The sequence below is a fragment of the Dicentrarchus labrax genome, unplaced genomic scaffold (assembly GCF_905237075.1).
Source record: "Dicentrarchus labrax unplaced genomic scaffold, dlabrax2021, whole genome shotgun sequence".
Taxonomy (NCBI): domain Eukaryota; kingdom Metazoa; phylum Chordata; class Actinopteri; family Moronidae; genus Dicentrarchus; species Dicentrarchus labrax.
The window spans coordinates 28,705,303-28,723,269 of NW_026136714.1; the positions used below are offsets into that span (position 1 = coordinate 28,705,303).

The 17,967-nt window shown below is 42.8% G+C and overlaps 1 protein-coding gene across 2 annotated transcripts in view; it reads left to right on the forward strand.

The window, feature by feature from the left end:
• Positions 1 to 477: 477 nt before the first annotated feature.
• The window catches only part of zgc:162952 (PKc_LIMK_like_unk domain-containing protein), a 45,208-nt gene continuing 27,718 nt past the window's right edge, over positions 478 to 17,967 (forward strand). The window contains exons 1-2 of one of the 2 annotated variants that reach the window (XM_051422370.1): positions 478 to 722; positions 2,468 to 2,540. In XM_051422370.1, coding sequence (XP_051278330.1) covers positions 2,510 to 2,540 — 31 coding nt within the window. In that variant the 5' untranslated portion in view covers positions 478 to 722; positions 2,468 to 2,509. The remainder of the gene's footprint in view (positions 723 to 2,467; positions 2,541 to 17,967) is intronic. The other variant, XM_051422371.1, reaches the window with a different exon arrangement.

Genomic DNA, 17,967 nt, shown 5'->3' on the forward strand with positions numbered 1-17,967 from the left:
AACCTAATGACCTACTAATGTTTTTTGTTTTTTTCCATAGCCTACCAACAAAGAACAAACTGTCACTAACCGCCCCATCGTAGAGCGGGTCGGAAGGTTTGCGGTTCGATCCCCGGCTCTCTCGCTGCATGTCGAAGTGTGCTTGAGCAAGACACACCCGATGCGGTGCTTATGCTGTCGACTGTGTGTGAATGATTAGTTTCCGTTCTGGTGAGCAGTTGGCACCTTGCATGGCAGCCACCGCCATCAGTGTATGAATGTGTGTGAATGGGGTGAGTGTGGCATGTAGTGTACAGTGCATTGAGTGGTCCAAAGACTAGAAAGGCGCTATATAAGTACAATCCATTTACCATTTGCTATGTGAAAATATGCCTCTTAAAAACAACACCCGCCATGCCCGCTGCGGTTGCTCAGCTCCGGCCAGCCTCCTCTCCTCGTGGGTGGAGTTACATCCACCGACGTGCTGGTGAGGCTGGTATCTAAGACAACACATAAAACATGCATTTGCATCAGCGAGGCTGTCTGAGTACCGCGGCCACAGCGAGCAGAGCTGCGGGAAACTGAACACACCGCTTGCAAAAGACACAGTGAGAGGAGAAAAGTGTTAAAACAACCGGGACTTCCTGCACAGACAACACACAAGAGCGGAACTATGATGCACGACACCTCACCGAGAATATAACCTCGAACTGCCTTTTCACCGACTCTGGGACTGAATCTATGTGAGTTAGATTGTTCACTGCTCTTTGTTGTCTTATGTGTTTGTTGAAAGTTTTAAACTACAGAACCATAAAGCTTGCTTTATAGAAAGCTGTAGGAGGTTTTTATATGAGAGCAACGTCTGTTGATATTATTCCACAGACAGTCGTTGTATTAACAACATGACAACAAACTGAATGTACACCAAAAACTCTTAGAGTTATTACAGGAACAACCCCAGATACAAAAGATTAAAGAGTAAGTGCAAACTTAATTTTGACTAATAGTTGCACCTTGCAGTGGATCCCGACCTAGGGACTGGGACACCTAAATCTGTAGAGTTACCAGCTGAGAAAGGCAAAAAAGCTTATATTTCAAAATGACAAACCTAGCTCCAGAAGATTGTTTGTATTGATATTACTTTGTGGAAATTGTATTACCTAGTTATAAGTTAGTTTGGTGATGCAGCACTAAAACTCACGTAAAGGCCCTATCCTTTAAAAGGGCTCTGAGTTCAAGTCTAGTGTAGATCATTAAACATCCAATGTTTAACATTTACTAGGATCTATTGTCAGAAATGGTACATCATATTTATAGGTACATTTTCTTTAGTGTATAATCACCTGAATATAACAATCATTGTGTTTTATCTACAGAAGGAGTGGGTTCTCTTCTACAGAGTCCACCATGTTGAAGCCTTGTACCATGCAAGAGTAATGCAGCCACCTTAGTTTCTCCACACTCAGAAAGCTGAGCTATATTCAGTTGGTTGCAATCTGCAACTTCAGCACTAGGTGCCACTAAATCCTACACACTGGTCCTTTAGAGCTGCAGTATTCAACAGTCCCAAGCACCCAAGCAGCCCAAAACAATCAATTAATGGTTCAGTGTTGGGGTGGGTAAAAATATCGATTCATCAATGCATTGCAATATATTTTTTCCCAATTCAATATCGATTCATTAAATCCTCTGAATCGATTCAAGCCCCTGGCCATTGGGGGCGTGGTAAGCAACACCTTTGTGAAGCTGTACACAGCGGTAAAGACAGAGGTTTTGGAGTCATTGAAGTCGGCAATTATTTTGACAATTATCAACAGGTACTCTAATGATTTGTGTAATTCTACTTATTACTGAATCGATATCGAAGCACTTAAATCAATATTGAATTGAATCGATATTGAATCGAATTGTGACCTAAAGAATCAAAATCGAATCGAATCGTGAGGTTCTTAACAATACCCAGACCTAGTTCAGTGTGTAGGATTTAGTGGGATCTAGCGTTAAAGTAGCAGATTGCAACTCACTCACCCTTCCAAGCAGAAGGGAGAAACTACAATGGCTGTTCTGGGCTACTGTAGAAACATGGCGGTTAAACATGGCAGACTCCACAGAAGACGACCCACAACATCTGTAGATAAAAACATACACACAACAATACACAACAATTCTTCTTTTCAGGTGATGAAAACATACCTGTGGATATTAAATTTGATTTCTGCTAATAGATCTTCCTAAATGTGACAAATAGTAAACATGGGGCAATGTAATATAGTAGCTCAATAGGGGACCACAGTCCAGTGTTTTGTCTAAAATATTATTACTGTCATTAATCTGTTACTTAGTTTAAAAATGTTTTGTCTGATTGTCTGAAATTCATTTCCACCAGTCAGGTCAGTGTTGCTTTGAGAGCCAACATGTGCTGTTTTTGTGAAAAGTCCTGTGTCTGCTTCTGCTCATTTGCTGTTGCATGTATGTGGTTTCTTCTCAGTTTCTGCACAGAGCCATCTGGGTGTGTTCCATCATCCAAAAGATGCATATGAATAGCTTATTAAATCAATGGAGTAAGTATTGACAGATTCATCTACTTTTTTCAACTCATTATGTTAAAGCATTACAAAATTATAAAACATTTTGTCATATTTGCTGAAACTTTCACTATATCCATATGTATCCAGAGGAACTAGATTTTTTCACCGATTGTCAGTCTCATGGACTACTTCAGCAAATTTGACAAAAAGTTATTTTATAAAAGTTACCTACTGCAGATTTAACATTGCATTTCTGACAGTAAATGCATACATTTAATGGATTGTGTATTTACCAAGAGGAAGTGATTTTTACTCACTCAAAAGCAAGTAGGTGAAAAAGCAATGTGTGACACTGAACTGAGAAACCACGACTTTGTCACCTGTGCAGTTCTGTGTTGCTTTATGTGAGTGTCTCACAACCATTGCAGCAGTGACGTTATGTGTTATAATTATTATTGTGTCTCCTGTATATGATTGTGTCTTAGATGAACTGTGGTTTTAAGCAGGTGAATCTGCTGTATAGCAATTGTGTTTAGCTCTGCATTGTTCTGAAATAGAAAGACATTTGCTCAGCGTCCTGCCTTTCTAGACGTGTTCAAAGACATTGTGTCAGAGAAGTGTCCTGTTACTTGCCCTCAATGTTTAACACATCCAGTACAGGCTATAGGGTTTCTTTCTTCTTTTTTACATCTTACAAATGTAATCTTCTTCAGGAAGTATGTTTCATTACAGTAAAATAATATTTTTCAAGTAGTGGAAAAATATGGAACCCTAGTAAAGTCAATATTAAATTAATAAAATAGACATTATGAAATAATCATATGAATACATTGTATACATATATATAAATTAACAATTTAATTTTTATTAGGTAAAAGTTTTACATTTTTAGATCAAAATGCTCAGTTTCAAAAGTGTTTCAAAGAGTTTTTATATCATATTGGCACTTTTTATGATAGTGGTGTTATCTCTCCCTTTTCACCTTTCAGCATATCACCTAACCCCTGCCTCTCTTAACTTAGCGAGCTTAACTGCTGCTATCAAATTTAGCCAGTTAGCTCCATTAATGTGTAAAGAAAACTGGATATAGTTCAGTTCAGTTCAGATCAGTCATTTTATTATCTCAGATGGGAAACTTGATTTACAGCCAGGGGCGCAAATATAAAAAAAGAGTAAAATAAAAAAAAGTGCCAAAACATAAAAATTATTCCTGTACATACAATTTACAGTAAACCATAATACGACAACAATGCAAAAAGAATCATGTGCTAGATGCTAAAATTGGATGCTAAAATTACACGTGCAAACAAGATGCAAAAATGTAAAATTACATGTGCAAAATAAGCAGGGTTATTGCACAAGGTACAAAGGAGTTTTTACTGCTATTGCACTTCAACGTTGGTACTCTGAGGGAAGACTGTCAAACTCAAGGTATGGATGAATGCACCAGAAACTTCTGCCAGCTGAGCCGGCTCCAGTTTAACCCTCAGCTAATTTGAATGGGGATTCAATTATTTAATTCTGTAGCTCTTCCAGACTTTCCAGACGTTATCGGATAAAATTCTGATTTGTGGTAGTTTTCAATTTAAATTTCAATTAAAATTTTATTTGTATAGCACCAATATAATAACAAAAGTTATTTCAGGACACTTTTCAAACAGAGCCGGTCTAGACTGTACTCCTTATAAAATTATTTACATAGACCCAACCATGAGCAAGCACTTGGTGACGGTGGCAAGGAAAAACTTACTTTTGAGAGGCAGAAACCTCGGACAGACCCTGGCTCTAGGTAGGAGGTTGTCTGCCTCGACTGTAATGACGCTCAAATAAATGTGTACACCTTACAGCTGCTTCTTTCTTTTTGTTTCTTGATTTTTATCTCAGTTGGTGGCTGTTTGCACTGTAATGAGCACTGGTTGAAGGTCATACTTTACTTTATTTACCTACACACTGCTGGTACATTCTTGGGAAGCTTGGCTACTTGGCTACAGGGTCCATGTTTGCACTGGCTGCGTAGGTTGCAGCAGGCCTTTGAAAACAGTTCTCTCCAAGCCATCTGTGTCGTCTACTTCCATCCCTCAGCTTGAGGACAGGCACTTGGATTTATATGCAGACTTGTTGTGGGATTCTGTGCAGTGGGTGGATGAAGGGAGGGAAAACAGAGGGAAACTCAGAGAAATCTGTCATTTTATTCAGGTCATGCTACGTTTCACCGATCGCCTGTCTATGGCGTCATATCCCCTTTGTTCATGCGTCAGCATTATTGTTGTCTCAGCACAAAGGAAGCGCCATTTGGAACCAGACTGAGACCACTTCATCAAAAAGGTCTTGGAGGTTGTTTTGGTCCAAACCCGATTGCTGTGGTAAGATCTGTCCAAATGAATTGTACCAACTTGGGAAACAAACCAGAGACAGATTCAACAAGTTTGAAAACATTCTCAAAATGATGTCCATTCAGTGGGTAACTTTTTCTCTTCCCACACAATTGTTGAGATTCGGGAAAGGTCACGATCAAGGAAAGCAGTGCAGGTCTCCTGAAGCCTTCTAAAGAAACTTAATTATATGGAAAGTACCAGAAATTAGCCCCTTGAATCAGCTATTGTTGCTAACAGCATAGGGATCTACTTCCAGGGCAACATGCCAACCAACCAAACTACTGCCTAATAAACATTTTGGCAGGTAGTTTTGTTAGATGAAAGCCTCAAAGACAAATGTTTGAAATCATTTATGTAAAATTGACATTTTATTTTGAGAGCTTTTGGAGGCTCATGCTGCTGATGCTGTATAATGGAGGTGGTGAGTAAAAATGTAGATTGTCAGAGTGGACACAATTATGAGAATAATACCCAGGTCATAAAATATCCAAATTTTTCTCTGATTATGGAGCTTTAGTCAGGACCTGGATGGCCTAGCTTAACATAAAGGCTGCAGGGTTTGGGAAACAGCTAGCCTGGCTCCAAAAATAGACCTACCAGCACCTCTAAATTTACATGCTAAAGTTACATGCTGAAACTATTTCTAGGCAAATATCTGGGTAATTCTGAGAAAGCTTCCAGTAGATGATATCTTAGCATGGATATTTTGAATCTTTACATCAGGGAACCCCCCCCAATAATTTAAATCTTGTCAGGGTGTAATTTAGGCCATAGTGGAAACTTAAACTCTAGTGGAACCCAGTATGATATTATCAGGCTTCAGCTACAACCACCACTACATCCACTACTGTACGACCTGCCATTGCATGTTGAGCTTGCCATGCTTCAAATGCTGCATTGAGGAATGTTTGTTGTCTTTTTGGCATGTCCACATTTGCTGTAGCATGACTGTGACAAACACTGAGGATTGACTCAAACACTGGATGAGTTCAGTGTTGTGGTTGTGGGAGGCAGCACAGAGGAACAGAGATACATTGTGCTGTTTCCACATTTTATGAGAGCTCCAGCCCTCTCATGAATCTCTATAAGGGCCGTGTTGTTCTCAAACAGGATTTTTCATCACAGTAAAAATATAGAACGAAGCATTTCACTCTCATCTCAATATTTCCACAAGCGGTCAGGGTGTCACTGTGTTGTTAATATAAAATCTGCACTGTTTGTTTGGATGCCATGCATAGCCACAGAGGGTGATGCTGGTTGATATGGTGAGACTCAAATTCCCAGTTGGCCTGAATACATTTCGAAAAAGTAAAATAATTGAAGTTGTTTACAACCATGAATAGTACACAGTTTTAATGATGCTGTACTACCACATTACATTTAATTTCGACCCTTGATTTTTCCTTTAGTGTCAGCATGTTGACATTTTTTTTAGTGAAATGTCTAAACAACTACTGGATTAATTGTCATGAAATTTGGCAATTTGAGTGAGTACACTATTATCTGTATCTGCTCCAACTAAACGATCTGTATCCTTATCTGCACCCTGAATAAGCAGGACTTAAACCGGATGTGGGTGGTGCTTAAATAAGATAATTGTTTACAGAACATGTGTATTTTTTTTCCATAAAAGATGCTATATTTACGAGTATGGATATTGACACATTTTACTTGTTTGATACTAGTACTCATAAAAACTACATTATCTGTATCAGATACTCATTTCAGTCGAGCACTAGAAAATGATGCTAAAAAAGAATGCTAATATGCAAAACTAAGATGGTGAATAATGTTTTAAAGAGTTCGGTCTAGTTGTCTACTCTATTTGAAAAGTGTCCTGAGATAACTTCTGTTATGAATTGGCGCTATACAAATAAAATTGAATTGAATTGAATTGAATTGAATTGCATATGTTAAACATTACACCTGCTAAACCCCAAGAAATTAGCATTGTGATTGTGAGTATGTTGCTGACGTTAACTCAATGCACCGCCATGCCTAAGCACATCTTCATAGAGCCACTAGCACCCTGAAGTTGGATTTCCAACTGAGAAAGTTGAAAGATCCTCACCAACTCCAATGACTAATGGGTAATCTTGCTCGAGCTTAGTTTTTTGACTTCTTGTACTGGAACTCAGGTGTGATGTCATTTGACTTAGGACTTCCAAGGTAAATGGAACAAACCAAGAGCTGCTTAAAGAAAAATATTTACGACTGTTGCTACACAAGTGGAATGGGCACAACCAGCATGTCCAAGGCCACTGAGGGGCTTGAGCCCATACAGTTTTGTCACCTCACCCTGGATTCCAAATAGTAAAAATAAATCCAACTATGTGCACACAAAGGACTTTTTTTTTTACAATGCAATGAAGAACAAAAAGGCAAAATACATAACCCTCCAACCCTCTAACCTCCTCTCCATCATCTGATATTTTTTGTACCGTCCCACATCACTGTTCACAGCTCACCCTTAAGTCAGCGTGTCCACAGTTGTGACGTCTTCATCCTCTGAGTTTGGTGCTCTGGATGCAAAAGTAACCACATTGCCACTTAAGCATGGTATTAGGAGGTGTACCGCAGGGCAGAGTACATTACAGCCATAACCGCCATAACAGCTTTCTATTGCATCTGAGAGTGTTTCCATCCACATGATGGTGTTGTGCAATCAAAACAGTAAACACTATTATTATTATTATATTGTTGTTTTGCTTTGACAGTAATATGTTCCAGTATTTAGACAGAGAAAGAAATGCAGCAACTCAGTGCAAGTTAGTGTGGCTCATCAGTTGATCACAGATATATTTTGCTGGCAAGAGAAAAACAAAACAGTGTAACCTTAGTTTAAGCAAAGACAGTGAGTGAGATCAGTGGAGCAGTGACAAGGGATTGTTTCTGTTATAAGGAGTTCGATCTAGACCTGCTCCATTTGAAAAGAGTCTTGAGATAACTTGTTATGAATTGGTGCTATACAAATAAAAATGAATTGAATTGATTTTCAAAGAAAGACCTCCAAGAGAGCAGGGGCCAGATGCATAAAATTTGACTAAATGTGTGTAAAGACAGAAATATGCATACGCATTTTTTTCATCAGATTTATAAAGCTGTGTGTATGTCTGATTTGTCTTTTATAAATCTCAGTCATAATGGAATTATGAATGGAAGCCTCATTTAACCATAAATGGATGTAGAAATGCCCATAATCATCCATTTTTGTAATGATACTTGTGCCTGCATCTATTAGACTTGGGTTATTGTCATTAATATTCATTGTATACTGATACTGAACCCCAAATTGCTCCTGATGCTGTGCATCGGTGTATGAATGTGTCAGTTTCTGTTCGATGGGCTTAGCCATTGTGTGAATGTGTGTGAAAGGGTGAATGTGGCATGTAGTGTAAAAGCGGTTTGAGTGGTCAGAAGACTAGAAAGGTGCTATACAAGTACAGGTCCGTTAACATAGTATTTAGTGTGAACTGTCATGCTTCAGATGCTTAATAACACCTTAGTTGAAACAGTTGCATATGTTATGCATTTCTGCTTTCAGAAGGACAGTGTTTCAACTTATAAAGTGTATCAAAACAAGCACTGTATTCTTTCTGCCCTAATGTGTCAATACATGTTATCCACACCCTGACACTGAATTGTACCTAAATTCTAGACTTATAGTCTTTCCCGTTTTTACCCATCTTTGTGTGTGCGCTTGCATATTACAGGGCCTAAGGCGTACGTGCCCTGGGATGTTCAATTGTCATCTTAAAAAAAGAGCGGATTGAGCCATCATTTTCACATAATGTGACTTGTATCACGTTGGCTTCAAGTGTGAACTTCGTGAGTCAGCAACTAGGCGTCACCTAATGACATGAACCTTCCTGTTTGGGAAGTGACACAGAGCTTGATGACTGCTCAGAAGTCATTGGTCTGTAAGCACACACACACACACACACACACACACACACACACACACACACACGCACTTCCTGCTTTGAGCTAACATCACATCCAAGTCTGATCTTTTGCTCATTCCTCAGAGCACATCCTTGAGTTGAGAGGTGAAGCTCTGGGGAAATATCTTGCTTTGGTGTGAGCTGACTTTTACTGTGAAACTCCCATGGCAACATTTCTTATCAGCTGGGAGGACATCAGCATGGTGATGGCCAGCCCTGATATTCCTGTTGATAGTTTGTGGTCAGATGCAGGTCAGGTTCACAGCAGGTTGTGATAACAGCCCTTCACCTATATATTTCCTGCTTGTTGCTTGTGTAACCTTCCAGAAAGAAAAAAAAAATATGCTTGAGCTGTTGAAGAATCACGTCTGGGCTCAGATGCAGGATCTCTGAGTCAGAACCGACAACACAACAGCCAAATGAATTGTTGTTCATGTGTCACACTGTTTTAAATCCTTGATATCTGTTTATGTCGACCAGATTCTTATTCTCTAAGTTTTCTTTTTTGCAAACAGTCACGACAAGCGGTAAAGCCAAACTGCACATAATAGATGGGATACAAATTTTTCTACATTTTTTTGTCTTTATGGATGTGTGTTGGTCTGGATGGAGCTAATAGTGGATGGGAAAAGAAAGGGAAAGAGAGAAAATCAGAGAAAGTGGGAAATCAATCAAAAGAGAGTGAGACACAAACTGCAGAGTATGTCTATCTTCACCTATAAAACTGAACAAAAATCAGTTTCTTTCAGAAATCAATATGTAGCAATTAATTTAATTAACTAGTGTACACCTGCATTTGACAAGTGTCTACCATGAAAACAAATTCTGTATTATGCATTTTTTTAAATTAACAATAATACATAATAAGCTTTTTTGACAAATTCAGTATTTAAGTGTAGTCGTGGTAAGCCAGTAAAAAGTGCATTATGATGATCCAGCCTGCTGGTAATAAAAGCATGGATCCTGCGTTGTTGAGAATGGCTTTATTTTTCAGGTGGAAGAATGCTGTCTTGGTCACTTTGTTAATAGGTGCCTCAAAGCGTGAGTCCAAAATTATACCTAACCTTGGATTTGATCTGGTCTTTTAGAAGATATATCTCTCTTCATTGTAACACTATAAGTTCTTTTAATTCAAAACAAACTGATAACATCAAACATTTTCAGTAGCACAAACTCAGTTTTGTAAGTTAAAACATATTCTTGATTAGCAGCTTTTACTACAAATGTTTAGTAAGAATGTTTTTTTTTTAACTTATAAACATTTTTACTTAAAATGTTCAATGTAATCAGTTTCAACCTTTTTCTTTTAGGTGAATTAAATTATCTGGTTTTACATAGTTGCATTTTGGTCCTAGTAGCAGTATCTCTGTTTTGTCTTTGAGTGTAGGGCTGTCCCCGATTAAAGATTTTCCTAGTTGACTAGTAGTTATTAGTTCAAGCCATTAGTCAACTAGTCTACAAATGTTTGTGATATTAATTTAATTATATAAATATCTATATTTTAACAGCCACTTGTTAAATACTAAGAGAAAAAGGAGTAATGATTCTGAATGGGTCACAACAACCAGTGAGGATTGAACATTTAGTTAATTTATTTCAACAGTGTACCATCACACCAGTCTTGTATTGGCAGACTTATTGATACGATGGATGATGGATAACGTTATCAGTTATTTTCAAATTAACTTGCTACACACTCGCTCCTCTTCCTCTGTTTTATGCCTCTCCTGTCTCTGCCTGAACCCACTGTGTCTTCATCCCCAGAGTCAGAGTCTTGGTCTGAGCACTTCTAAATCAGCTGGCATCTGGTTGTCCGCCCACTCCGGTTCTGGTCACTCATTCCGGCCCCACTCCCTGGCAGGATTCCCCGCTGGGTCCCCCGCTAGTAGTGTTTAAACACCCCCTGTCCTTCTAGCTCCCAGTCCAGGTTCAGACAGTGTAGAGTAGAGAGTACTCTAGTAGAGAGACTGAGGGAGAGACAGCTAGCTGATAGGGCTGCACTGTAAGCGTTTCCCTCTGACAATGTTGGAGCTGAAAGTGTGGTGATTGTTTAGTCTGAAGCCAATTGAACAAAAGCAGCATGAATAGTTGATTCCTCCAGCTTGATTGACAAAACCCTGCCAATTGTTTCTGCGTGTCAGTGTGTGCTTTCCACTGGGATCATTGTAAAGGCGAGAGTGGCTGTTGTTGTGGAAAACAAACTCTGACCTTCAGTGTTGTTATCCCAGTCCTCTCTGGCTGAAATCCGGTTAGGACTACTCCTAGTGTGAGGACCAAAGAGCAATGAGTTTATTTCACATTTCAGTCAGTAAGTCTGACCCCTTTTGTCCCAAATGTGGCAAGAGGATTGGTGCATGTATGTCAATTATGTGAAATAATAGCGAAGTCATAGTTATAGTTTTCCCAAATTTAGCTTTGTTTTTATCTCACTTGTTTGATTTTTTGTTTACCAGTATTTTATTTAAGCAACACCTTCTCTAAAAATACTTGTACAGTACAGAGAGTTTTGGTCTGATCCTGATTATTTCTAAATAATTTTAGTTTTAGCTGATAGACAAAGTTCTTTAGTGGGTTCAGCTCTTGCCTGGGATCCTACAGTCTCTTGGGAACTCTGCAATGTTTACAACATTTTGGAATTTCTCGTTGAACATTTGTTATCATCATCATCATCATCTCCATCCGCTTAACCGGTATCGGGTCGCGGGGGTGGCAAGTCCAGCAGGGGACCCCAAACTTCCCTTTCCCTGGCCACATCGGCCAACTCTGACTGGGGGATCCCGGGGCGTTCCCAGGCCAGTGTTGAGATATAATCTCTCCACCTGGTCCTTGGTCTGCCCGTGGCCTCCTCCCAGCTGGATGTGCCAGGAACAGCTCCCTCGGGAGGCACCCTGGAGGCATCCTCATCAGATGCCCGAACCATCTAAGCTGGCTCCTTTCGACACAAAGGAGAAGCGGCTTAACTCCCGAGTCCCTTGCAGATGTCCGAGCTTCTCACCCTATCCCTAAGGGAGATGCCGGCCACCCTCCTGAGGAACCCCATTTCGGCCGCTTGTACCCGGGATCTTGTTCTTTCTGTCATGACCCATCTCTCATGACCATAGGTGAGGGTAGGAACAAAGATCGACCCGTCGCTCTTTTTGTGACAACTGTTTTATAAAGGGATTGCAAAACTGCCCCTGCTGCCACAATTCTCCGGCCAATCTCCTGCTCCATTCTACCCTCACTCGTGAACAAAACCCCAAGGTACTTGAACTCCTTCATTTGGGGTAAGGACTCACTCCCTATCCGGAGTAGACAATCCACTGGTTTCCTGCTTAGAACCATGGCCTCCGATTTAGAGGTGCTGATCCTCATCCCAGCCGCTTGACACTCAGCTGCGAACCGATCCAGTGAATGCTGAAGGTCACAGGCCGATGATGCCATCAGGACCACATCATCTGCAAAAAGCAACGCTGCAATCCTCAGCCCACCAAACTGCAACCCCTCCCCCCCATGACTACGCCTCGATATCCTGCAGCCCTGGCGGAGGCCAACACCCACTGGAAACGAGTCCAACTTACGACCAAGAATCCGGACACAACTCTCGCTTTGGAAATACAGGGATTGGATGGCCCTGAGAAGTGGCCCCCTCACCCCATACTCCCGCAGCACTTCCCACAGGATATCCTGGGGAACCCGGTCATATGCCTTCTCCAAATCCACAAAGCACATGTAGACCGGATGAGCATTATCCCAGGCCCCTTCCAGAACACCTGCGAGAGTGAAGAGTTTGTTCCACAATCAGATAGAGATAGATAGATACTTTATTTATCCCGAGGGAAATTCAACACCAGGACGGAACCCATACTGTTCCTCTTCAATCAGAGGTTCGACAATAAACCGGACCCTCCTTTCCAGCACATTAGAGTAAACTTTCCCAGGGAGGCTGAGTAGTGTGATGCCTCTGTAGTTTGCACACACTCTCTGGTCCCCCTTTTTAAATAGGGGAACCACCACCCCAGTCCGCCACTTCTTCGGCGCTGTCCCTAACTTCCACGCAGTGTCGAAAAGGCGTGTCAACCAAGACAGCTCCAACACCCAGAGCCTTCAGCATTTGTGGGCGAATCTCATCAATCCCCGGGGCTTTGCCACTGTGGAGTTGTTTGACTACCTCAGTGACTTCCTGCAGGGAAATTGATGCAGATCCCCCATCACACTCCAGCCCTGCCTCTATCACAGAGGGCGGGTTTGTTGGTCTAGTGGGGCTCAGGAGTTCCCCAAAGTTCTTCCACCGCCCAATTACCTCCTCAGTTGAGGTCAGCAGTGTCCCATCCCCGCTGTACACAGCTTGAATGGTTCCCCGCTTCCCCCTCCTGAGGTGTCGGATGGTTTTCCAGAAGCACCTGGGTGCCATCTGAAAGTCCTTCTCCATGACTTCTCCGAACTCCTCCCACACCCGCTGTTTTGCTTCCCTCACACCTGCGGCTGCAGTCCTTCGGGCCTGTCGGTACCCTGCAATAACATATCCCGGAAGGCCTCCTTCTTCAGTCTGACGGCTTCCCTAACCACCGGTGTCCACCACCATGTTCGAGGGTTACCGCCCCTTGAGGCACCCATGACCTTAAGACCACAGCTCACAGCCGCAGCTTCAGCAATAGAGGCTTTGAACACCAACCACTCCGGTTCGATGTCCCCCGCCTCCACAGGAATGCAGGAGAAGCTCCCTGAGGTGGGAGTTGAAGGTCTCCCGGACAGGGGCCTCCTCCAGACATTCCCAGTTCACCCGTACTACACGTTTGGGTTTACCAGGTCTGTCCAGTGGCTTCCCCCGCCACCTAACCCAACTCACCACCAGATGGTGATCAGTTGACAGCTCCGCCCCTCTTTTTATCAATCAAAATCAAATCAAGTTTATTTGTATAGCCCTTTACAATAGCAAGGTACCCAAGTGCTTTCACAGAGCCATGAAACAGTACATAACACATATATAACATACAATACATTTAAGTGCTGCAGCACTGCAGGGTATTAAAGCCTTCCGAAATGCACGAAAGGAGCAGATAAAAGAGTACACCTAAGAGACAGTACTGTCCTATTCAGAATTAAAGCTAATCTAAAAAGTGGGTCTTAGCTTCGATTTAAAAGGCCGAGATCGTAGTGGTACGAATGTCGGGGCAGTTTGTTCCACAGTCTAGAGCAGCGACAGAAAGAACGATGCCCCACTGTTTAGTCTGGACCTAGGGACTTCTAACGAAGCTGACCTGAAGAGCGCAAGGCTCTGCCACAATTGCGAAAAGTTAAAATCTCTGACAAGTAAGAGGGGGCCAGCCGTTAATGGTGTTAAAAACAAACAACAAAAGTTTAAAATCATTCTAAAACGGACTGGAAGCCAGTGGGGACGACAGCACAGGTAATATGTTGCGTCTGGACGTGTTAGTTAAAAATCGGGCTGCAGCGTTCTGCACAAGTTGGAGCAGAAATTGAGGACTGACTGAGGCCACGTAAGGGCATTACGTAGTCCAGTCTTGGCTGATAAAAGCATGGATTGCCTTCTCAAGATCCTGCCGACTGAGAAAAGACTTCACTTTGGCCAAAAGACGGAGCTGAAAAAGCTCGTACTGACAACCGAGCTAATCTGTTTGTCAAATTTGAGCCCAGTATCAAATGTTACCCCAAGATTTTTGACATGTGATTTAAAAGAGGGGCCAGAGTGCCAGAATTTGTGGTGAGAGCATTCGACTTAGCTGGTGAACCAAACAAAATGCATTCAGTTTTGTGTCATTTAGGTGCAAAAGTTCTGTGACGCCACTGTTTTTATCTGTGATGCAGTCCAGCAGTTTAGTAAGTGCAGTGTTTTCGTTTGGTGTCATGGGCAAATATATCTGCAAATCATCGGCATAAAAGTGAAAAGACAGGTTGTGTTTTTTATAATTGATCCCAGAGGTAGCATATACAATGAAAACAGAATAGGGCCGAGAATGATCCCTGTGGCACCCCACAGGGCAGCATGCATTTGAGGAGCAGTGGTCACCATTGAGACAGAGAAACTCCTGTTTGCCAGGTATGACCTAAACCACTGGAGAGCGGTGCCACGGATGCCAACGTGTGCTCTAAGCGAGATACAAGGACTGCATGGTCGACTGTATCAAAGGCTGCTGTGAGGTCCGCAGCACAAGCACGCAGGATTCCCAGCATCCACAGACAAGGCATATCATTGTGCACCTTAACAGTGCTGACTCGGTGCTATGTCGGGATCTAAAACCAGACTGAAATTTATCAGAATAGAATTGATCTCCAAAAATGTCTGTAATTGAATAAAAACAACTTTTTCTAAACCTTGGAAAGAAAAGGCAAGTGGGAGACAGGTCTAAAATTGGAGAGCACGAGGGGTCAAGATGCGTTTTAGGAGGGGCCTAACCATAGCGTGTTTGAAGGCAGCTGGAACAGACCCTGAGCTAAGACAAGTGTTTATAAAAACAAGCAGACTTGACCCAACAGAACTCAGAACCTCCTTCAAAACTTGGCTGGAATAATATCTAAGGGACAGTTTGTGGGTTTCTGCCACTAACCACCTTAGTAAAGAAGACAGAGAAATGGTCTCAAACCGTCGAGGCAGCAGTCTGTGCCGGAGGAGCACAGACATCATCAAGAGACATATTCATATTACAGATATTCTGCCTGACAGATGCCACTTTATCAGTGAAAAAACACAAACTCTTCACAGGTTGCAGTGGGGCATCGACAGGACAGTAGGGCGTGGATTAACGACAGAATCAATAGTATTAAATAGCAGTCTTGGATGATGAGAGCTGTTAGCTATAATGGAAGACAAATATTTTGACTTGGCTTCCTTTAGAGTCTCTGATAGGCGCCAAACTGTCCCTTAACCAGCCCAGGGATACATGTAGTTTATCCTTTTCCACCGCCGTTCAGCCTGTCTGCATTGTTGTCTGAGCAGACGGGTGTGATCATTTAACCAGGGATCTGACTTGGTTTTGGTAGTTTTATGCTGAAAAGGGGCAACAGAGTCAGAATCGCAGAACATGTTGAATAGAAGTGGAGAGTAGGCTGTCCGGACAAAGTGGAGGAACCAGCCCACAGTCATCAAGCAGCTGAGAGTTTCTGAAGGCAGCAGCAAACTCCTCGCCGTTGATGGGTAAGATGCGGCGTCTGAGCTGGGGAAACTGGCTTATTGGCAGGTGGGGGGCAGCAAAGTCGAAAACAACAGGGAGGTGATCCGAGATAGCAGTGTCGATTATTTCTCTGAGGGAAACTGAAAGCCCATGAGAAATGACAAGGTCAGAGTGTGCCCATGCTCATGTGTTGGTGCATTAACAGATTGAATGAGATCAAAAGAACCTGAAGGCCTTTGAATTCATTGGCCAGTTGATTTGCTGCACAACAAACATGAATATTAAAGTCTCCACAGATCAACAGTTTATCAAACTTTGGGATAAACTCAGACAAAACTCAGAGAACTCTTGGAGAAAGTCCTTATTAAATCTGGGTGGGCATAAACTTGGCACACAGCACAGGGCAGGTAAAGTCGATCACGAGCAGCTGCATTCGCTGGAGTAATTATTAGCGGTTATCATCCGGCATCTGAAGCTCTCCTTAAATATAGCGGCCAGACCGCCCCGCGACCGGCAGCTCGGGGGTGCTGAAGAAGGAACAGCCGGGAGGGAGGAGCTCCGAAGGCGCTGTTCTCACCTGGTTTCAACCAGGTCTCTGTCAACAGGAGGAAATCCAGATCATGTGTTGTAAAAAGTCATTTAAAATAAATGTCTTATTTGTAAGAGATCTGGTATTTATCAGGGCCGTGTGAACTGAGCATCGGTCGTCTGGCAGAGAAGCGACTGAGCGGCGAAGATTTCCCGGCACACAGCCCCGCTGGGAGATCCGCACTGGCCGACAACAGGGAGCAGTGCCCCGGTGTCCTGAAGAACCGGCCGGAGCCACCGATATCTGTACTCCGTGGAACTACGCAAATCGTAGCCACTGTAGTCTGTGAAGGATCCAGCTGGTAGACGACGGGATCGTGGAGGGAGGAAGCCAGAGACATTTTCAGTTTAATGAGGACTCCCCTCGCTTCCCGCTTTTCTGGGCGACTGTTACGAGGTAACCAGCAGGAAAGACGCCGTAGATGTAGCGGTATAGACCCAGGAAGGCGGAAGCGTCTTTGGTGTCCAGCAAAGCCGCAAATTGGCAGTTTTTCCAGAGATTCACGAATATTAAGAAGTGTCAGGCGATCATACACCTGCAGGGTGCACACTCCGTACAACAAACAGCAGATACAGGAAAACGTGCACTTTCAGCAGAGGGAGACGGTCAGCCAAACACAGGGGCGCCATCTTAGGAATCTTCAGTCCTTCCTTACCCGAGTGTCCAATTCATGCGGCCTCAGGTCTGATGATACGATCACAAAATTGATCATAGACCTTTGGTCTAAGGTGCTCTGGTACCACGTACACTTATGAGCATCCCTATGTACGGACATGGTGTTTGTTATGGACAATCCATGACTAGCACATAAGTCCAGTAACAAAACACCGTTCTGGTTCAAATTGGGGAGGCCGTTCCTCCCAATCACGCCCCTCCAAGTATCTCCATCATTGCCCACATGTGCATTGAAGAACGATGGAGTCCCCTACTGGAGCCCTATACAGGACTTCATTCAAGGTCTCCAAGAAGGCCGAATATTCTGCACTGCTGTTTGGTGCATAAGCACAAACAACAGTCATAGTCCCCCCCCAACAGATCGTAGGCGTAGGCAGGCGACCCTTGTCCACCGGGGTGAACTCCAACGTAGCGGTGCTCAGCCGGGGGCTAGTTAGTATCCCCACACCAGTTAATGTTAAGTCCAACCCCACGTCCCGCACCAGTTCCGGCTCCTTCCCCCCCAGTGAAGTGACATTCCACGGCCCCAAAGCCAGCTTTTGCTGCCCGGGTCTGGTCTGTCTAGGCCCCCTGCCTTTACTGCCACCCATTTGGCATTGCACCCAACCCCAATGGTTTCTCCTGTGAGTGGTGGGCCCGCGAGATGAAGATAGATAGATAGATAGATAGATAGATAGATAGATAGATAGATAGATAGATAGATAGATAGATAACTTTATTAATCCCACAATGCGGAAATTCACTTGTTCCTCCGGGCTGGGTCTC